This window comes from Larimichthys crocea, chromosome VIII (assembly GCF_000972845.2).
Source record: "Larimichthys crocea isolate SSNF chromosome VIII, L_crocea_2.0, whole genome shotgun sequence".
NCBI classification, from domain to species: Eukaryota; Metazoa; Chordata; class Actinopteri; family Sciaenidae; genus Larimichthys; species Larimichthys crocea.
The window spans coordinates 19,240,554-19,264,058 of NC_040018.1; the positions used below are offsets into that span (position 1 = coordinate 19,240,554).

Here is a 23,505-nt window from a genome sequence, read left to right on the forward strand (position 1 = left end):
GATGTAATTACTTCACCGGCACACAACTGTAGTGTTCCAGTCTTTGCAAGTAGCACAAAATGATGCAATCATCTCTCTCTCTCTCTCTCGCACCAGTTCCAAGAAACCAAAAAGTACAAAGTGTGATTAATCAGTGTGTACAATTAAGCCCTTTAATATGATGCTATAGTTATCAGTTCTATTGTGTCTATGTTACCCAATACTAAGTCACAGGACCTCTCAGTAATGAACCTGTGTCCACGACTGTGCACTGCAATGATAGACGAAACGCTATCACCCTGATCAGGCATCAAATTTTCAGCCTCTTGAAAATACAACAACTGGTGCTCTGTATTGTTTTACATCATCCAAAACAAATTTATCTTGCGCCTGACATATTGTAGAGTAAATTTAATCCCTCAGTGGCCCCCTGTTTTAGACTGAAAATGAGATTAATCACAGATGAGTGTGCTATGTAAATATCTCGTGTGAAAGGACAGGGTGAGGAAGGAAAATGTGATAATGAGAGCAGAAAGACAAGGCTGACAGAAAACTGGAGGATGACAGTCGGAGCAAAAACATGAAAAGTAGATTTTAAGTACTAGTGCCGTAGTAGTTTTTTAATTGTTTTAAACAGTTTTGATCTACCAAATCTGAATAAGTGTTTTATGTCACTGCCTCTGTGAGCTTCAAGTTAAAATAACTTTGCATACATATCATGTATTCTTCTTTGTCACCTGATGCCTAAATGCACAAAAAAATGCAAAACAATTTTGTAGTTACACACATAAATATGATAAATATCTTACCGTCGTCCAGCGTGATGTCCTGTATGCCAATAGAGCGGAACGTGGGCTCCCTTTCCTCTGGCTCCTGTTTGATGTTCAGCCTCTCCCCGTCTGAAGGAAACGGTCCCTGCGGGCTTAGAGGATGAACCAGTGGGCCTGCTGCTGCCGGGGACAGGGTGGCCATGACCGGGCTTGTAGCCTGGGGAGAAGGCTGTCCTGAATGCTGCTGTTGCAAGGGCCCCAGAGGACTACCACCAGAGGTGGGAGAGGATGAGGTGGGAGACTGGTAGGGCAGCGAGTGGAGCTGAGGGGAGGAAGGCCCAGAGTGTGGAGTGGGGATCATCCGTGGAGGTGGGGCGCTGGACGGTGTGGGGCAGGAGGCTGACCTCTGACTTACTGGGTGGTAGCCCATAGCCCTCTGGAGTTGGGAGGAGTGTTGCCCCACAAGGGGGTGGCCACTGGGCGAGGGCACCTGATTGGGATTTGGGGAGCAGTGATAGCCTCTGAGTGTGTGGAGGTGTGGGGATGAGGGGGTAAGAAGGGGTTGCTGGCTCTGAGGAGACCCAGCAATGGGGTTGGTGGTTGAAGAGGAGGGTGCTGATGGCGAAGAGCAAGGGGAGGAAGGGTACACCATTCCCATGCCCATTGGATGTGACGCTGCACTGGGGCTGTGCTGAAAGGGCATCCTCTCGTAGCCCTGAGGAGGAAGGCTGGACTGGCCATTGAAGGGCAGGCTATGACTGTGAGTGTGGCCATGCTGCATAGGCTGATAGGAGGGCCGGGGAGAAGCAGGAAGAGGAGCAGGAGTAGAGCTCGGGTGGAACGTCATGTGGCAGTCTGCAGGGGGGTGGTGCAAACTGCGACCCTGGAGGTGAGGCAGGTGCTGGAAAGACGGGGAGCCCAGGGAGGGGCAAGGGGCCTGCAGGGGTAACAGGCCAGGTCCAGAGCCCGTGGCCAGGCCGTGAGGGGAGCTGGACAGAAGGTTGTCCGATGGGTGGCCCTGCTCAGGAGAAGGCAGCTGGGTGCGCACCAGACTGGCAGCATGTGCCAGGGGCATGGACATAGGGGGCACTGCAGGAAGGTCCAGCTCATCTCTGTGCTCCTGTTTCACCAAAACTAAAGGAAGAGAGGTATACAGAGAGAGAGAGAGAGAGAGAGGGAGGAAGAGAGATGTGACGAAAGAGGAAAGACAAAGGATGAAAGAGAGAAACCGCATTGTCAGTTACGTCTATCAATCAAACACTGCGACAAAGAGAAAGACATGTAAGTTACAAATCTGTCGAGTCACTGCATTGCAACATCGACAGTGTTGTCACTGCTATTTTTGTTTCAGGTACGGTGGTCCAGTGACATCAGCCGGCTACAGGTTTCAGGTTTTTCTTTAACTCAACACCCACTAATCCCTTCAATTTGTGGCTTTAAGGTTCAAATATGTCTCAGTAAAATCTGAAGAACTGGGTTAGAATAATTTCAAAGCAGTGAAAATAGTCTCTGAAATGTATGGATTGTGAAATGGGTCTCCTTCCAGATGAAAAAAAAAAAAAAGCCTACATAAAACCGAGTGACATTTTGATTGTAAATGGGGCCATTCCCTTCTACTGTGACAGCTCACAGCACTGCTATGCCAATCGGTAACCTATTTCCCAATCTGGTGCCTTGTGACAGTGAGTTTTATTTTTATCCAGCTCTGAATCAGAGGGAGAGCATATGTTGTCAGTCTGGGTGCCTTCATGTGAAATGTTGTGTGGAGAGAGAGGGAGCTGAATGCCCCACAGCCCAGATCAGACCAACAGAACAAATGAGTTCACTGATCGTGCCCTCAACTCACCCCATCATGCCTGTGGGTTTGAGAGGAGCGTGAAATGGCAAAATGTGGTTTATTTTGGCTCCATTTTGAGCCAGAGGGACGTAAAGGGCAAGGGAACATACTGTATATTTAATCATAGAAAAATCAAAATCGAGTATACCTGTGTGAGGTTAGTTTGAAAAATACTGATGCCTGTCTGATAATGCAGCAATTTCAAAGCAAAAAACAGAAGGCATGTGTGTTTCACTCTTTATAAACATGTTCCTCTTTTTTTTTTTTTTTACAGACAATTTTCTCAGAATTTATCCCTAAATTGGGCCAGGGCCTCTGTAGCCCTGCCCACGATAAAACTTGCCACAATAAAGCGGGCGGTGTCCGTGGTGGCACTAGCGGTGTCAGCGACCCAGCTTGAGTGACGGAGCAGGGTTACCGTATTCTGCTCTGATTGGCTGCCCGAATCTGTCAACGGTGAAAACAGGAACTGTCTGTGACGAGTGGGCGTGCTTGCAAACAGAAAGACCGGGTGGGTGGAGGGACCAGGCCGCTTATGTGCGTACACACACACACATACACATACACACACAAACAGACGCACTGTTGTGGTAAAACTCTGGGTTTAGATATGTTGCACAAAATGCTCACATGTCATTATATTCCGCCAACGGTGTTTTCACTTTGAGTGGCTTCAAGAGGGGGGAAAAAAAAACAAAAAAGAAAACAAACGATAACAATATCAAATAGCAAGGCAGGAATTTGACTTTAATGAAAGACATGAAGGAAACTTTCAGATCAAAATATCATGAATACAGAAAAGTTTCCCTGCTGCTAAAATAATTATCAAACCACAACTCAAGGTCTATGTAGGGTAAAAGTTTCCTGGATAGCAAAAGATTTGCATCATAAAGCCCCATTCAAATAAAGTACATCTGAGAAAAAAAAAAGAAGGTTGGCTTGGGAGTTTGAGTAGGCTTTACAAAATAAACAGTTGACAGGTGTTAATGTTATTGTTAGTGGAAGACCCCCCTCTAAACCACAGCGATGCTTTCTTTGGAGAGAAAGAGAGAAATGGGGTTAGTGAAGCCCCTGTGGAGAAGTGTGCAACACGTAGTCAACTGTCTCTGCTGTCAGTCAAACCTCTCGTCATTACCTTAGGAGATTATCTGGCAGGAAGCATTGTACCCAAAGGAACGCAAAGTAAAGCTTGAATCTCTTTGTGTAAATGTCTGTTAAGGTAGTCGGAGGAATATTCTTAGATTAGCAAAATTGTGCTACCTTGTTTGCCTCTCCAAGAAGTATCAGTAAGTAAGTTAAAAAAAACAAACAACAATTCTTTCTAAAAGTCATGAGAACATCATCTCACCTGAAAGGTAAGTGAAGCGTTGTGATTGGCTTCTTTTCCGCTTCCCATTGCAGACATAGAACTGCACCTGTACAGCCGAACCTACAGTCTTACTGTGGTAGGGAGGGACCTCAACCACGATGCACGACTACAAAAAAAAAAAAACATTTAAAATTATTTACATACATATATTTCCAACAAAACATCACACCATTTATGTAAAAATATAATGTAAATACTATTAGAAAAAACATTTATTTTATGAGAGTGCAAATACTACAGACAGAATAACTGTCAGAAAAACAAAGGACAACTTACTCCTTGAGACTTCTCACGGATTATTTTTGCTTCAACTTCCCATTGTGGTCGTCCGTCTAAAAGAAATGATCAAAATATTAAAATATGAAGAGCAAAATATTACACATTAAAATGTATCTTCTGAAAACTTTTACTGTACATACCACAGTAAACTCTCAACTCTGTTTCTTTACATTTAATATTAAACTTAAATATTTATAAGGAAACCAACACATTTGAATATTTTAATGTAAAAATATGCAATAATAATAATAATAATAATAATAATAATAATAATAATAATAATAACAGTTGAGAAACTACTTTTTATGATGGAAAAAGGGGGATATAAACAAAAAATCGAGTGAATTGTTAATGATATAATCTGTAAAATATAATCTGCATTGATAACTAACAAAGAGGCAGAAATAAACCCAGGCCACACATGAACATATTGACTACAGCTTTATACTTCAGAGCCCTTTTTTGAATTATACTGCAATATTTTTTAAAGTAACTTTCCTCATCTGGAGTAGCTAATTCTCTATTTTCTATTTTCCTAAAGATGATGTCAGTGTACAGTGCTTTCTCAAACAGACAGGGTCTAAGAACCACACGAGGCTTCAGAAAGGCATACGATTTCAGTTTGTCCTGGAGAACTAATACACGTCAAAATGATGTAATTTTTAAAAGGCCCAGAAGCCCCATGGAGAAAATCTTAGCAGCTATTAAATAGTAATCAAATGTCCAAATATCCTGCTGTTTGTCTTGCCTGGTTAAAATTATGGAGAGCGCAGTGGAATAATTGCATTTATTTTAAAATGCCTTAACACACTGCCAGGTTTCTGGCTACAAAACATCCTTTCCAGTTTTCCTATGAGGGATCTAATTATTTGGCCAGACATCTTAAGGGCAGCTGCTTGAAGGGAAGCAGTTGGGGTGAAAACACTGACAGGCTTGCCGTGTGGTTGGAAGAAATTACCGTCAATGCAGCATCAAGAAGAATAAAAACTTTGACAACTAAGTTGGTACTGTATAGTCTCAGCTGAGGCAAACTCATTTCGCAGTTGCCATTTCATGGCGCTCACATGGTGGAAGTATACTCTGCACCTGCATAGCCTCTTCCTCAAAACCCAAAGGATTCCCCCAAATACCACTGTCAGACATCTGCAACATGTCTGTAGAAAGAACTAGCCTATATGTAGAAAAGCAAAAGCAAAGTAAGCACTCAACTGTAAGCCCTGTAACATTTATTTTATTCAACCTTCTACCCAAATATACACTCTAGCTTTAAGTTGGTGATTTACCTCTTCTGATCTCACCCTGGCATTAGCCTTAGTGTAGTAATCCACTGGTGCATTACCCAATCATAACCCTAAAGAGCTTCTCTCTATTGTGAAGGAAGAGCTTAACGTGTACTGCAGAAGCCAGGTTTTTTTTTTTCTTCCAATGGGCAAATGACCTTGAACATCTTTGCAGCTGACAGCAGTGCATTATTGCAGTGTAGTTTGTTGACATTCAACATGCAGGAGCAAGGGCCCCACATGCTCTGTCAGACAACAAGCACTAACAGGAACCTCATACCACGCTAAGACAATACCTCGAATCATCCAGACAGCCTGCACACCCCAGTCCGGGGAAAAGAAAAGGGAGGTGGTGGTGGTGGTGGTGGGGAGGAGACCGAGCGAAAATAAAGAAGGTGATTACTGTTTACGTTGTAATATCTTTGGCTTTTACAACAGAAACAACACAGTGGCTGCAGAGTACACACGCTCTGTTAGTCACTATTCACGAGGCAGCCAGTGTTACGGCCTTTAAAGTCCACTCCTTTATATAAACATTCATCCTTGTAAAGTTGAAATTCTCATACCAATTATGGACTTATTTCTAACTTTATTGTTTGATGAAGTCCCATTATCCATCTCCCCTGTCCTCTTCCTTTTATCCTTTCTCATTACCTAAATACGACTTCAAATAACTTTTATTTATTTATTTTTTATTAATTAGTTAGCTAACAGATGTATTTTCTTTTTCCTCCTCTCTTTCCTCTGTACTATATCAGACCACTGGTAAAAGCAGGAAAAGCAAGAGAAAATAAGTTTTAAAACATATTTTACAAGCATGCAAAGGGCTTTCTTTGGGTAATCTTTCAGCATATTATCCACCTACCATTAGAAAATGTAAAAGGTACGTAAAGGTTACTTTGCAGCTACCATAAAACAGGAATCACACCAAAGCTATGCTCAGCATACAAAGATAGTGCCTGCACTATTTTCGTACATCTTGATGTTTTTAAAAATCACTCAGATCTCACATGAACTAATGCTAGGATCTCTGTACCATCCAGTAATTTCTGTGTACTAGCAACAATAGGCCCATTCTTTGGGAATCTACTGTTGTCTTTCAATTATGAGAGATGGTGGAAAAATATCTGTCACTGCCTCTCTTTCTTTCTTTCCTTCCATTCCTATACTTAGTCCAATCAGTGCCTTTCTGCACTAAAGCAGGCGGATTAGTCATGATGAGGGGGATCATTTACACAAACCTAATCAACATCATCTTCCCCTCCTCTTTCATATTCCTTCTGTCTCCCTCCATAGTCTGCTGCCTTCATGCACCACGCAGGCCCCAGCTTTCCTCCCTACCCAACATACATCTCTCTAAGGTTTCCACTTGCTGGTGTGCGATAAAGAATTGACCATCAGTGAGTTGTTTCAACCGTGCGGCTTTTCTCTGCCATGCTTCACCTATTAAACCTCAAAGAGCTAAAAACATTCCTCTAGGCTGCTTTTTTTTTTCTTCCTTTCTTTCTTTCTAGAAAATCTCAGAGAATGGCACACGCTCACAAATGCAACACCACTCAACTTTCAGCCATGTGTGAACTTGATTCTGTTGCTCCACATCACAAAGCAACCTCAGGCAGGCACAGACTGGCTCAACGAATGTTATCCATTTAAAATTTCCATTCAGGGGAGCAGCTATTACAAGTGCTTTAATTACGGAGTGGTGTACAAAAGAGAGAAAAAAAGAGGATAAGACAGACAGGTGAGTAAAAAAAAAAAAAAGGATGAATAGGGAGTTTAACTAAGTAATCTCTTTATCCTCAGTATTTGTTAAACAGATATAAACAACTTTCAAAGTCACAAATACTTATTTTAGGAAATTCTCTATTCTACATTTATAATGGCCCCAAAGGTCCCACCCTCTCTATAAAGGTGGTGCAAGCAACCAAGAGGACTCAATACTGCAGCGACAGTGATCCTGCACCGGGTTCCCAACTGCAAACAATGCTTTGTTTTGTTTTTATTGTGAATTGTGAATAGTGAAGTGTGAGACTAAAATACCAATATTGATGATATAACATACTGGCATGGCAACATATTTGCCTGTCCTGTTAATATCTGTGTGTCTGCTTTGGACAGTCATGGGATAAAAAAAAAGTCTTGCCTACCTTCACTGTGAAAACTGGATTTTCTATATATTCTTTGCATATTTTCATTTTCACATAGGCTAATCAAAACAAATCATTTTCATTTTCTTCATGACAGTGCTTAAATAAATTAAACTAAACTAAACTAAACTGTGGTGGTTTGATCCTGATACAAAAGAATAACAGAGCGCTGACTGTAGTGTTGCACAGTTGCACTGTAAAGTGTGTATCATGTATACAGTGCCAAAGCAGCCATAAATATCTTTGACAAAATGTCCGGTGGGAATAAAGAACTTGTTGAGGATGAGATCATGACAGATACGACCTGAAAACTGATGCGCACTCGCGCACACACACACACACACACACACACACACACACACACACACACACACACACACACACACACACACACAGACATAGATTAAGAAATTCTGTTACAAGAATTCAGGGCTAGGTTTAATGGATTCATAAGAAAATGTTTTTCCTCTGGGTATATTTATTATACTGGGACAATCATAGATTAGAATTACAGAAACAACAGAGAGAATCAATGTGTGATAGAAATACTGAAACAAATTCTTTGTAGTATTGCAGAAAAAAAAAGTGGCTTCATACGATTTTGAGAGAAAGGGCAAAAAAGATTATCCCACTGTAGATAAGCTAGTTTTGGTTGGCTACTTACAAAATAGAGATTCAAACCTCAAAAGTCACATTTTCCTCCAGCTGCACTGGTTTTCCAGACTGAAATGTTTCAGAACACCAGTCTAGATTTAAATTTAAGAGAACTATTTACTGTACGATCGACATTTAGAGCAATCCCCACATGTATCAGCCATGATTTCTATAAAATCTTCAGGACCTCCTGCAACATTTGCAGGATCTAGTCTCATGTATAGATGTATAAAATCAAAGTTACAACAACACAAAGTTTCTCTTTGTTCACTGAGTATACGATTGCTCAACATTTAAATGACACATGAAATGATTTAATCATGGTGGCCTCTCTGCTACGATCTGTCAGACAACCAAAAAACACTCTTCACGTGCATAATTGGCACAAGCTGTTTCTGAAGTGCAGGTTTTAAAGCCAAACTGCTGCGTAGACATAAAACTTACCAGGGCCTTTCTCCAGGAAGATGACCTTGGACTCTGGGAAGAAGTTGGAGCCGGTGATGACCATCTCTTCTCCCCCGCTGACCAGGCAGCTGGTCAAGCTGGATTTCTCAACCTGGGGAAGCTCCTGAGCTGAACGCTGGGCTGGGAAAGACACAGCAGGGGGTGAGGAGAAAAGAGGATGATCATTTGCTGAGTCTGTTTTTAGTAGTGACTGTGAATGTACTACAGTTAGGCAGATCACAGGAACACCTAATATACATGGCAATGCCACAGACAGAACAAAATGCATTTACATTTTTAACATTTATCAGATGTTCTTCTCTAAAGTGACCTTTAATGAGCACACACAGATTAAATCCACATCCTAAATCACCAGACTGCAAGCTTGCTACTTTGTGTGTTTGTGTGTGAGACTCCGCAAAGTTGACACTCACAGCACTCCACAGGAATAGAGGCAGCCTGCAGCGACAGCACCTTCCCGTTGGGTTGAGGGATGTGCACTCTGAACACCACACGGACCCGTGTGTTCTTTCTTCCTATATCCGTCTCCCCCTTCCGCAGCTCAATGTCTGAGTTCCGCAGCTTAAGGATGCCAGCACAGTCGATACTGCAAGGTAGAGGAAAAATAGTTGGCTCCATGCAGCATGACCAGGATGGCGATCTTTTAGGATATATTTAAGAAGTGAAGGCCTGGGAGTGATAAAAACAACCACAATCCCAGCAGGAGATTGGCAGTGAGTGGCACATTAAGTGTTGAGTCACAAAATAAAAATGCCTGTGAATATGATTTATTACAGCTGTAAATGAGAAAATCCCTACCAAATCCCCTTCCTATGAGTTCCAATATAAATGAAACCAAACCTTATGTAAATAAAATCATTCAGGTGATGCAGAATCATAAATATTTGAACAAAGTTTGTTTCTCTGCTCCATGGGAAACCCTCAAATTTTCCTTCTGCAACCAACTCTCCTGTTGGTTTAAATTAAGAAAATCTATTAAACCCTTGTTGGAAGATGTTACAACCCTGTATGATCATAAATGTGTTTATTCTTTCATTGGACGGGGCTTCCTTCATGGTGGTAAGCTCATAACTAAGTAATGTAACCTTGTAGTGCGTCTGACACCTACCTGGCTGACATGTTGTTTTCAGGAAGGAGAGGAATTTCGAGAACTTTGGTGCTGGAGACTATAATTTCTTGACTGGCTGTGGCCACGGTTTTCCCCGTGATCCGGTGCACCTGGTAGAAGGCATGCGGCCTCAAGTAACGGTCGTCTGCTGTTCCAATGAACATCTGAAGGTTGACGGGCTTCTCGTTGTAGCCAATGAGCTGAGACACGACAGAGAGAGAGCAAGAGAAAAACAGAATAAAGACAGATGTGAGTTCTTCGGTCCAGATGAGAGGTGTGAACAAAGGAATACTCTCTTCGTTTCCACAGCCTTCAGAAGGCCACCATTTTTGGAGGGAATCTAAATGTCAGGTCGAGGGTGTTGCGATATTTCTGGCAGGGCTACTGGAGATTCATCTGGCGCTTTGGCCTCCAACCAGTTTGACACTGATGTTTTCAACTAATAGTCTTATAATTTTTTCCTTTTGCATGCCTGCCCCTTAAGAGGATACTGTGGAGGACACTGTTACCTCAAAAAACTTTACCAGAACCTTGAACCCCTGTCTAGTTAATCGTTCCAAGACCAGAGTGAAGTAATTTTGCGTCTAATCTGGCTACCACAAAAAAGAAATCTAGGAGGAAAACAACACTGAATTGTCTTGAAGAAATTATGAAAAGTACAAATACATGGTCATATCAATTCAGTTCCATGATGAGGATGATTTCCAACGTGGCTGAAAAGAAACCCAAAAAAATGAGAAACTAAGATATCTACTGAACTTCTCCTTCAATAAATATAGAAATTTAACATAAAATTATACAATAGCATCATTCACATAATCTCCTGTGAGGTCTTGTGCATATAAAAAGTCTTTTACTGGTTACACTGTGGCTAAAAGAGGAAAAAAAATGCCAGTAAAGATGTCAACAGCCTTTTCAAATCCAGCAGTTCATGTGTGCCAACCTGGTTGGCATGGGGTACACAGACTAGCAGCACTCTCCATTAATCGCAGAGTACTGGCACCCCGGTTTCCACTCAGACAGGTGAGATGTTCGATGAAGGAAAAGTGTTGCGTGTCGGGTAGAGACAAGGGGAAGATGGAAAGGAGAGCGGGACCTTTCCTCCTCAGAGGGACAGAACAAACACGCAGGCTACACAATCCCACTACTGTGGAAATGTTGTACTTGGCACACCGCGTGACGGCAAGATGGCAATCCCCCCGCCCTGCACATATACACTCCCACCCTACTGCCCTTGTAGCCCACACCTCCAGCACAGACGGAGGGCAGCCCATTGAGGGTAACAGAAAAGAACAAGGCCATTCATTGCTGTTTCACCCCAGGAACTGCCAAGCCTCAACCCCACCACAGCTGGCTACTGACCCTTTCCTGCCTTGCAGGTTTGCGTCACACACCGCTGTGTCAATGTTTGGTACGAAAGTGTGGTGGGTGGAAGGAGAGAAAGTGGGTGTAGCTTGGGATTTGTACAGTGCTGTTCCAAAACCAGCTAAATTAAAAAGGCTTTAATTGGTTCAATCAGGCCCTGGAAACATACACATGTACCTGAAAGAGTGCTCGCAAAGAGCTGCATGCTTAGCTTCAAATATTTTGAAACTAAGCATGCAGCTCCTTGCGACTTTTGGTTGAAGCCAATTATTAAACTTTGGTCTAAAGGAGGATTATCAAATAACTGATTTCCATCACTAGAAAGTGTACTGGAATCAGGACGCCCTCCATTTTTCCCCTCACATGCTGTTTTTAAGACGGTCGCCTGAGGGGAAAGAAGTCAAGGTATGGGGGCACCTATATAGAACTAAGCTGTGGAAACATGCTGTGTTTACAGTGGGTTATGTGAAAGGACGAGCCTCCAGAGGCAGATACTAGGCAGGCAGGACGACTGAGCCTAAATCTTAATAATGCTTCACTGTTCTTAGCTGAATAAAAATCTTGTAGGGTTGTACTACTGAGCCTAATAAAGACCCAATGGTTCCCAGGAGAAGGGTGTAATACAAGGGGAACAACAATATTTCTTACATTAGATTTCTTGTTACTAATTAACACAAAGTTAGTTATGAGATGGTAACCTTTAATGTATTTGTATAACTTTTGTAGATGTGAGAATGAGAAGAATGATCAGATCAGCACCCGTTACCAAGTAGCAGTGCGTTATACAGAACACTTCTTTTCTGAGGCTTTTCCCAGTGTCTCACGTTGGCAGTGGAGAAGCCAAAGGCTAAACACAAGTCTGGGCTGAGAGGTGCAGGTCTAGGCTGGCGGTTTCTGAATGAACTGAGGGAGAAGCCACAAAGCTGTCTGGTTCATACAACTTAACCAAAGACTTTATGTTCATTTATCTATCTACTGGTGCAGACAAGAATTTGAAAAACCTTTTACAAAGAAGCAAAAGAATAACAAAAAAAAACATTATCTACCTTTACAATTCTGGCCACTGTGCAACAACAAGGAATTTATTTTACATTAGACACGGTAAGACTGCTAACTGAAAAGAGATTTCATCTTCAGGATTGAAATATTATCTGGACTTTTCAAAGCATCTATCCAACTTCTGCTTCACCAAAAAATTTGTTGGAAAGAACTACTGTATTTCCATAAAGACGTTATGTATAATGACATAATCAGACATAGGTTTGTTTATCAGCACCAATAAATCAATGATTACTTGTTAAGTCTTTTAAAGTTTCCAACCCTCAGGCTTTATTCTGAAGCAAAAAACCCTGCTACAAGGTGTGCTGATATTCCTTCACCACATCCTCCGTGTGTCTTAACTGCTCAGTGATGAAGACATGTCTGAATTAGACTAAATGACTAAATGAAATGTCCGTCTGTGTCTCTGCGCTCTGTAAGCTTGCCAACAGTCCTTGTAGTGCAGACGTTGCTGCAGGAGACGTGATGTTCAGAGAGACAGCTTCCTTCTCAGTACAGCAAAGTACGTACAGACAAAAACTTTTTTTCCTGAATTTTTTTTCAATCAAGCAAACTTCGAAATTTGACTGACAGCTACGGCATATAGTGAAATAATTCCTCACTTTGCTTTCTCACCATCACCCGTGTCAAACTGGAATCAACCCAGCGAATGTGGCACATGAAATGTAATCGGAAGGAAGTTGCACCACGGAGGACCAGCATGAGGCCCCTATAATAACCAGTAATGGGTTCATCTTTAAAAACCACATTAGATCTTAAGAGCCACATGAAAGTATAAATCTCGCTAGTAACAAGCTAACAGGTAATTATGCACCCCGGTCTGAATGGATCCATGGCTATAAATGACACCATTATTCTCGATTCAAAGAAGCATGGAGTCACAATCTTGTGGCTTGTGTTGCTTGTTTTATGAACGTGTCTGCACAGTGTGGAAGTGAGCACAGACGGACAGCACTCGCATGTGTGTGTGTGTGTGTGTGTGTGTGTGTGTGTGTGTGTGTGTCCATAAATCAGAGCATGTTTATTCGCAGCACCATGTGTGTTCCAGACAGCATAAAATGAGTTAACAGTGTCTGGAGGAATGTATCTCTGAGGACAGTTGGATGTATAAAAAATAAAATAAAAACCCTGAGAACACATCTTCTATTTGAGCATCTGAAATTGCTGAGGTTCTGTTCTGTTACATAAAGTAGAAGTTGTCTCATTTATTTTTTTTCCAGTTTTTCAGTTCTACCCAACATTACGAACTGTCACCACGAAACAAAAAAAGTCCCTCTTTTTTTTTTCTCTTTCCTTCCATTCACGCTCTTCGTCTCTTCCTCTCTCTGTGTTCCTCTTTCTCCATCTCTGCACAGGAGGGATTTGGTGTGGAGCCAGAGTGTTGACAAACATACACTTAGCAGGCCAGGAGTTCTTTCCAAATCAAATAATCAACCAGGAAAACCTGATTAGAGGGCCAGAAAGAAAGGGCTCACTTCAGCAGTCCCAGTGAATCAACACTCCCGGGCCAGAAACAGAAACGTACCACACAGCCTGGGCTAATTCAGTCCCTCTGCCACAGTCACAACTGTTGCTAAAAAACACAATTATGTTCTGTTTGGTGTTTCCTCAATTTGGTTCAATTTGATCAATTTAGATAAGTGAAAAAATAGAGAGGTTTTACAAACATAAACCATAAAAAGTAACTAAACTGACAGAGTCACCACACACCATGGGGCTGGTTAAAAGCATAACATTTACTTTAGCAACAAGGGCTCTGCGGATACTGATACATGAGGGATGAAAGCTGAGCAGGAAAAGAGCAGGTGCAAAGTCGTGAGTGTTTCCAATACCATAGCACAATATTAAATGATTTTTTATTGATGCAAAATTTGAATTCAAGTTCAGTTGGCTTTAAAACGCATCCCTAAAACAGCATTAAGACTGTGTATAAAATGCTGAGTACAGTGACACCATGCCCTCCTCAAACTGAAGTCCAAGTACACTTCAGGGGCCCATTTGCACCTTCAGTTCAGAAAATGGGTAAAGCACCACCTGCAAACAGCGGGACATGTAAACAAGCACACATGGATAATACCAGGCGGAGGAGGCTTCTCAACAGTGAATAGCACACGACACACACCCTTGACTTGTTTCACATTCCTGAGTCACCCCTCCGCCACCCCTTTAAATCTATGCTTGAGTGTGAAATACCACAGGAGGGTGGTCTCTGCACTTTCAACTCCTCACCTTTCTGCCTGTCCAGAGTGTAATGAGCCCAGCTGGTCAGTCAGCAAGTAACTGAGGCCTGACAGAGATCAGTTCTTATATTAAACCACACTGACATTAAAACCGGTCACATGTCCTCGGGTCTGTGCTCATTGAAGCCTGTAACTAACTTACGGCTGCTGCTGCTGCTTCTGACTGTGGATCGAGTTTAGGATGAACTCTCTCCCCTAAAATAAAACCGCTGGATACGGTTACATACTCAGCTCCGACTAAATAAAGTCCCCACTTATTTTTGGCCTTCATCTGTTCCACTGATCCAGTAATAAAGCTAGCAAGCTGAAGGGAAAAACATCTCCCATCACAGCGTACACACATGCATACAGACAGTCGCTCAGGCATACACACACCAAAGCGTTTTAACTTGTGTTACAAAAAATGACAGCTGTAGTGAGAGCTGATCTGAGCTCTGAGAGGTTCGACAATGGGATATGTACATGGGCAACGCCAAGAGGGAGAACGTCACCTGCTCCCTGCGGCAAATCGCTACCTCACTTCACATACAGTGTTTTATCAACAACTACCTGCAACTATTCATTCATTTTATGTTTATCTCCTTTTCTAATTTTATCAACTCCCCACTTTTTTATCTCTCCTCTTTTCATCTTTCCTCCTTCTCCTCCTCCTCCCACCCTTCTCTTATCCCAGCTCCCCATCTTTCTTTCATCTCTTCCCTCTTCTTTTCCCTTTGTCACTCTCTCCTCTCCGTCCCTGTCCTCGCCTCTCACCTACCTCAGCTCCAGCCCTCTGCCGTAACTCGACACTTTCTCACAGCGAGCGCCTGACTCTGCCAAGTTGTTTCCCTGTGTTGCTCCACTGTTGCCATGGTGAGACTCTCTGTGTCTATGCAGGAGTGTGTGTGCGTGTGTGTGTGTGTGTGTGTGTGTGTGTCCATGAGCGAGCAGCTACGTACACTCACGTTGGTGTAAACTACAGCCCTGGAGCTTGTGTCGGAGAGGGTGTGTGTGTTAGAATGTGTGGATTTAAGCACACTAACTTTGGTGTATACTGTAGTCCTTAGAAAGGTTTGGGATGTGTATGAGACGGAGAGAGAGAGAGAGAGAGAGAGGGAGTGTGTGTGTGTGTGTGTGTGTGTGTGTGTGTGTGTGTGTGACAGTCTGGCTAGCATGTGTGTGCAACAGATGTAAAAACAGAGCAATGGTGGTCAAGGTCACGAGTGGGTCCATTTTATCTGGCAGTGGTTTCCCTACTGTGGCACTGTGGCACAACGGCCCGGGATCTATGGACACACACACACACACAGCACAGCTCACACAAGCTTGCTGTTTGCCCAGCACACTAGGGAGGGCAGAGAGAGCCAGGGGGCCGGTTGACTGTTTGTTTAAACAAGGTCAATACATGCGCACACACACACAGGAGCGTTTACTGTATACCGCATGAGGGCTGTATATGGCCTTGCTAGACTGGTCCAAACTCAATTCCTCTTATTCCCCATTCTATCCTCCCCCACTCTCCCTCTCCCTCTCTCTCTCTCTCTCACACACACACACACACCTCTGTTTCTCCCTCTCTCTCCCCCTTTCAGTGACTGTTTTCTCGCTGTGCGCTAAGCCTGATTACAACAAATGAGAGCCAAGCTTCCAACATGTTTACATCAAATACAGCCCTGGGGCAAAGCAACACCAGCTCCAGCCAGTTCACGCAGTGCAAACCGCATGGCCCTGCATTGTTGTCTGTGTGTCTCCCCCCCATTATGGCGGCCGGTCTAGCGAGAGGGTCAGCTGTGTGCCAGAGAGAGACAAACTTCACTGAGGCGCAAAGTGAGGAGGAGAAAAGAAAGCAGAGAAGAAACAGGTAGAGAGAGGCGGACAGAAAAAAAAAAGACTGAGAGTGAATGACAGAGACAGATAGACAGAGAGGCAGCAATGGGGTCACAGCCATGCATTCAAGCATTGGGATCAAAATTGTTTATTGCATCCAACCCAGTGGAAATATAAGGCTGTCTTGGACAGCTTCTGTCATATTCTCTTTCAGATCCTTGTTACCAGACACCACGGCTTCATTTAGATTTATTAACTGTCACATGGACTTGATATGTTTTCCGACTGTCTCTCTTTTTTTTTTTCACACTTGTAATAAGGCACAGTCCTACGCTGCGTTTCTGTGCACTCATTTGGCTGTGCGCTGTGTACTGTGACTGTTTCTTCGCTGTATCTGACAGCCTTTTTTCTGTTGTGTCTGCCTGCCTCTATCCATAACAGCAGGTAATACCAGAGGGGCTCCTTATATTTGTGTGGGTGCAGCACCACTCAATTAAGCTGGTTAAATACGCACAAGGATACCTCAGCCAGCCAGAGAGGCTTTGGACTTATATGTCTCCTAGCAACAGGTGTACCGATTATGGTCTGCAGCTAGCCCCAGAGGAATGGCTAAAACAGCCAGGCACAGATGAGGCCATCCAGCAATGGTACAATTCATTTCAAAAAGGTCAGGTGGCCAACAATATTGCATAGACATAGAAATATTTGGATCTTAGCTCATTTTTTTATTAGCCTCAAAACTGCTCAATGTTTGTTTTTTAAGTTTCCTACTTTTTAAATGAGAAAGTCCTTTTTTCCCCCCAGAAACCAGTAGATAGTCTGTTCCAGGCTTCCTATTTTGTTGTGCTTTACACATAAAAAAAGAGTTAACTGTTCGATTGACCCAAACATCGCTGACAGAAGAACCTCAACAAAGCTGCGCTGTGGCTAGTAACTATCATTAGCAGTCAGTATAAGTCTTTGAATAGGAATACTAAGCATTCCTCACAGAACGCAGTGCAATGAATCATGTCTGTCAAAACAATTCAATGTAAACACTGTCACGCTTGTCTTCTGTTTGTCTGGCTACCGTACACAGGCAGAAAAGGAGCTGACTGCTAGTCAGCCAAGGCTTTATGACACCCCCCCGTCTCTCTTTAGATCACTGATCAACAGCTGATCAACACTCTCGTGTCTTACTTATTAGTACTAGGAGACAAGCCGGTCACACTGCAGTGTCACGTTTTATTCCTTGAGGGAGTAAATGTACTTGTGTTGCCAGAGAACAAGTTACGGTGACATAGAATTCAAAGGCATGTCTACACACTCTTATTGTTTTCAAAGTCACAGAATGACACACAGAGTACCAGCTCACAACATCAGGTTGTATAACGTTAAACAACAAATTAATATAAACCGACTTGAGCTGTACAATAGGATCCCCTCAGTGCTTCTTATTTTCTCTGGCAGCATGTCTTAACAGCTCCTACATCCTGTGTCTGGGGCCCAAAACCGCAGGTTAGAAATCACTGACCCAAAACTGCTGTTCGACTGAGCAATTAAATCCTACACAGGCTCTCTGAAATCTGGATGAGAAACACTGGGTGAGAGGCGTGAGTAACTTAAAGCCATAATAAACGAACATAAACGCTTGCACGAAGAAACTGGGCGATTTTCTTGCAGAAAGGGTCGATTTTTTTTCTTTACAGTTTAAAAAAAAAAAAGATTAACTTTTGAATGTAAAACTACATAAATAAGATTGATCAAAACCTGGCTACAAATCGCAGAGACAAAAAGCCATATTACAGGGGCCTCATAGTTTGCTGATGTGTGATCTGATCAGTTAAACACCTGGTAGGACTCACACCTAAAGGTGATGAAATCAACAGCTCGAACACAAGACCATACATTGGTGCCTACATGGCTAGATAGAAACATCCCTGAGTTCGTAAATAAAGCCCTAGTTGGGTACAGATTATGTTACTGTGAAACACTACTTGAAGCCGGTACTTCACCTGCTAAAAGAGACTTGTCTAAGCTTCAAAGTAGCAACCGAAGGTAACCTAACAGAATTATATAGCTCCATCAAATTTGAGCTTCTTGCCACTTCAAGACCAGGAACATCCCCCCCAGTATGAACGACGGACCCACAACCCCAAGCAGCTGTGGCAGTACATGAAGTGAACTTTCCAAAGTGAGTAAACCGGTATAAAAGAAAGTAAGCATTGCAGCTACCAGAGCACTTTCAGAGAAAGCATTCACGACAGAAGGAAACCTGATTACACACCACAGAGTTGCCCTCAAGCCACATATATAAACTTTCTTAACGTCAGTGAAATGTAAAAATGCACAGACTAGATTATATCTTCAGTTTCTGATTTTTTTCATCTCTAAACAATAGCTATTATCCATTTCTGGTCATGTCAAAACCATATACAAAATTTAACATTTAACGTTTTTTTAAGTTATAGTGACAAAAAATATCTGCATACAAGAGGACACATCTACGTAATTTAATTCTTGACAGCTACTATCACCCATGACTCTACCGGACTATACCAGGCAATATGGAGTGGCATATGCTGCTCAGGGCTACACCTGCTCCAACTCTTTACTGTAATATCCCAAAATACAAATGTCAAAAAAAAAAAGAAGAAATCCTAGTTTGCTGACTTCAAACAGGCCAGATGAAGACATCAAAGATATCCAGAGACGCAAATGCATCCCTCCCTAACAGACACAGGGCTGATGGAAAACACAAGGCCAGAAGAATTTCAGATTAACAAACCAAAGAGAAGATAACTCCCTCTTCTCTGACATACACACTAACAGTACAACGCAAACATTTTTTGATCTTTAACACATGTAAACTAGACCCGCCCCACTGCTCCTTCCTCAGACATCCTCTTGTTTTTCTGTTGACACAGCAGCTCAGTAGTGCATTGATCTGGGCAACAAGCGTGGCCACAAAAAGAAGTCATCACCATGTCCAGATGGCAGCTATGCCGTCATCTGGTGACATCACACCACCAGAGTCAAGACCCGAGGAGAATAAGAGGGTTCCCGCTGGGGAAAAAAGAAGAAAGGCAACTGCTGGAGTATCATAGTGTTTATCAAAGGTCAAAAATATGGAACTTCAGTTGTAAAGGACGATTTGAGTGTGGAGTGGAGAGTGGCATAGAAGAATAGAAGAAAAATAGAATAATCATTACAGTGGCTATGAAGTTATTCAATCAAATCACACTTCTGTTTTTTCTATATCTCTCATTCTATACCAATGTTTGCCATAATAACAAAGAAAAGTGCATTCTTAATGCTGCTTGCAAAAATTGTTGATGTTGATAGTATCTGAAATAGGGTTAAAATGCCCAATCTAGGTATTCAAATTCTGTGGCAGAGAGGCTGCGATCACACATCCTGGTACCTGTGCCATTCTGCCTCTAGGGAACAACTTTGTTCACACCTACATTGCACCTGGGAAACATGATATGTGCAAGCTTGTTAACACAGTGAAAACAGTGACTGAATGACTTTGAGTCGACTGACTACTGTTTATTGCTAATCTGTATATCTGTATTTTGTGGCCTCATGTTGCATGCTAAAGCCAAAATGGTGTTTGTCTCTGCTCTGTTATTGCACTGATGCTTTGTCGTCTCACTTTGTAGGTTTCAAAACACGAGGACACGCAGTTGAAAATTAGCCAGCTGGCTAACGCTGGCACATTTACAGAAATGTTAACATCCTTTGACCTCATATACTAACACATGTTCTTCTGATAACCTCAAACAATAATACAAAGCGCAATGTGTGCGAGTGTGTGTAAATGTGTTTCTATAAAAACAATCATAGCATCACGGGGTGAAGAAACGACCTTTTCAATATAGTACATTTTTTGCACAGTGCATCAAAACGAGGCGAAGTAGACAAGCAACAATAGAGGAGTGGGTGTTTAGTAAACAAAGATGGACTGTTAGACCTGCTGCACAAGTGCTGATACTGTCTATCATCACATAGCACAAGGCAGCTGTCCATTCTGATGTTGATTGCCACTGTTTTTAGTATCTACACCCAAAAAAAAAAACACCCAAAGGCAAGTTGTGTTAAAGTATCGTAAAATTACTGCCGAGTTTAGTATACTACACTATGGTATACTAATACTCTACACCCTCCCTCCCTCATAAAGCGTATTCACCCACACATTTTCTGTGCACAGAGCTCTGCAAAACCACTGCTCATAACAAGCAAATGTTTTCTGTGTGCTTCTCTCGCTCTGTCTGCTCCCTCTGACCATGATAACACGTTCCTGTTTGTCAGTGTCATCATGAAAGTTCGTTCCAGCATTTGATTTTCTTTATTCTGCATACCGCTACTGAATTCTTTCACTTTTTTTTTTTTTGTACTATTGAACTATCGGCGCAGGTCTAGGCACCCAGCCAAATCGTTTTTAATCAGAGACTTTTTATGGCAATTTATCAAGAACAGAACAAAGCAATTTGTAAACCTTGCTCATCTGACTAAAAGTACATGAGTGGGAGTAAACGTAACTTCTCTTGTGGCTTATCATCTGTTTTTGCCTCCTTGCGTTGCTATTATTGGAGCTACTTTAGATTCTAATCTTGGTCAATGGTTAGCCCAAAACAAACAAACAACCATAAAAAACATCAAACAAATGACATGTAATACATATAAATATATATAGTAAAACCAGCTGCACTGACAGGTAGAAAAGATTACAGCTAGTTTTGACATGAACTTTGAAAATGCCTTGTCTGACCCGAGATCTAAACTCTCTGCTCACTAGTGTCTGCAAGGAAACTGCTATGACCAAACTATTCCCTCTGGCGATGAGGAATGAGGGCAAGCATGGCAAGCGCTTGGTTGAAAACATTTGACAGCTAAATTATGCATCGTCACATATGGCAGGAGAGAATCTTGGGTCTAACCGAGGTTGAAATGGTTAATGATTGGCCTGGAGGGAGCCTGCATGGCTGAATGTATGAGGACATGAGGCTGTTTCTAAAGCAACAAATGGCAGCAATTTGGGCTTACTTGTTGTTTCCGAAAAATGTATGTCCACAACTGTTTGATTTTTAGATTTCCTTTAATTGTTTTATCTTCTGTATATTGTCTATAATTAGTGGTTGATTGAATTAACATGATTTAATTCTCCTCTATAGTCCCAAGCAATAATAACACATATTGCCAATACAATTACAAATTTGGCCACTGCCTCCGATCTATTTTACATGTTTTACCACAGATGAAATATTTATAAGATTTTCATATTTACATTATTTTGCATGTGGGGTGCCACAATAGTGCATTTGGGATCAATAATACTGTACTCAAAGTCATGAAAAGACAAAACTATGGCAACAAGATCAAGATGTTTTTTTTTTTTTTTTTTAGATAAAATACTGTATTCCAAAATTCAAGACAATAACGTAGCTGCCACTGTAATGCTAATAGAGTCACTGCAAGATATACAGAGGATAGTGGACCGTACATGGCAATCCTACTGGGCTGACTGAACTCAGCCATTGTAGGGATCCATAGCAATAGTCATGGTTCAGTTCAAAGGCCCTCTTTTATTCATACTCACAAAGGAAGCTAGTCACTGTGCTCTTAAAATATTAATGCCACTGAAATCTTCCGTTCTTGCTCTCCCTCTCTCTATCTTTCTCTCACTCACGACTCTCCGACAGAAAAGCAGCCATAGCTCTATGATAGCACCTAGTCTCTCGCAAGGTACTATCAAATGACAGACCAGCTGATTGGGCTACAGTGACATTTCTCTTGCCTTCCTGCTTGCTTGTCTGCTTCCTGCCTCAACAGGTTGACTGACAGTCTTGCTGCAGGAGAGTATCCATGTGACAGTCCACACATGCAAATATGTAAAATGAAACCCTCAATGTAATGCTCCTTCAGCTGATGTATTTATTAATAGGCCAATAATGATTTAAATATCTGAAGGGCCAAACACATACACATATATATTTAAAAGTCCTGTTGAGCTTATTTCCCTTCCTTTCATGTTAGATTTCATTACTGACGGCTGCAAGAGCTGACGTCTTGGCTATGTGGTTAACTTAACTAATGCATGGCAAGCATCATGTTAACACAGACAATAAATCAGTCCTGACGTCAGGAAAAAGGAAATTGTATCCTCAGTATGGTAGAGACATTACTTCTCATATTTTCTATTTAGTTTTCTGCTCTATAAAAGAGATTTTGTTTAGTTTTATGCATGAGATTTGTTTCACCACTAAGCTTCTTAGTATTTGGAAAATGGTCTTCCTAGTTTCAGGTTTAAGCTACAAAATGGTGGATGTTTATGACACTGCTTATGACTGAGCAGAAGCAAGGGCCCCAGCCATGTGGGAAAATGCCCAGATATGTTACCTTGACAAGTGGGTGGCCACCAGATGCTGCTTTGACCGCTCCTCGGCTGCCCTCTGTCTCATAGTGCGCTCGGTGGTGGGCTTTGGGTTGCACCTCTATCTTCAGGTCATACTGGCCAAACTGGCTTGGCAGAGGCCAGTCTAGAGGAGGCAGTGAGGAGGTTCTGAGGAGAGAATGAACACACCCACACAGAGAGGAAGAGTATATTAGAGCTTCAGTATGAAACCATTAGAAAAGACACTGTGTATAAAATAGCTCAAATATGCATTTAAAGCATACAGTGGAAAGGTTTGTGGTTGAAGTAACATACATATGAACAAACAGCCCTGAAGCCTGAGACAGAGAGAGTCTTATCACTGGTGGAGAAAGAACATTTTAAAAAAAGTAGTAAGAATTTCCCCCAGAAAATCTGCTTAACTGCTCACACCTTCAGATTTTCCACATTTCAAATTATTCATGTTAATCTATGAGACATCACAGAGTACGGTCAAGCAAAACAACCTCTCATTCTACTTTATGGCTGCTGACATGACCTGTCTTAAGGCTGTCTGAAAACATTCAAAAGCTGAAAAGGTGGCATTCCCCTTTCACAGTTTGAGACAGTATAATAGGTGCAAAAAGGGGGTGTAAGATGTAGTGCACTTAGCCCCACCAGACAGTGAATCACTGGAATGCCCACATGCATTAATCCTGTTGTTAAACATAACACTTGTTATAGGTCATGCTAAGACTTTAAGGGTGAATCATTTTCTAAGGGGGGCTTTTC

At 42.0% G+C, this 23,505-nt stretch overlaps 1 protein-coding gene across 2 annotated transcripts in view; it reads right to left on the reverse strand.

Moving 5' to 3' along the window:
- The window catches only part of nfatc3a (nuclear factor of activated T cells 3a), a 62,522-nt gene that overhangs the window by 13,639 nt on the left and 25,378 nt on the right, over positions 1-23,505 (reverse strand). For both annotated transcript variants that reach the window (XM_010730684.3, XM_019278881.2), the window contains exons 3-9: positions 22,740-22,902; positions 9,889-10,088; positions 9,194-9,366; positions 8,760-8,900; positions 4,232-4,287; positions 3,935-4,061; positions 789-1,883 (exon numbers count right to left, since the gene is read on the reverse strand). In XM_010730684.3, the coding sequence (XP_010728986.2) occupies positions 789-1,883; positions 3,935-4,061; positions 4,232-4,287; positions 8,760-8,900; positions 9,194-9,366; positions 9,889-10,088; positions 22,740-22,902 (1,955 nt within the window). The remainder of the gene's footprint in view (positions 1-788; positions 1,884-3,934; positions 4,062-4,231; positions 4,288-8,759; positions 8,901-9,193; positions 9,367-9,888; positions 10,089-22,739; positions 22,903-23,505) is intronic.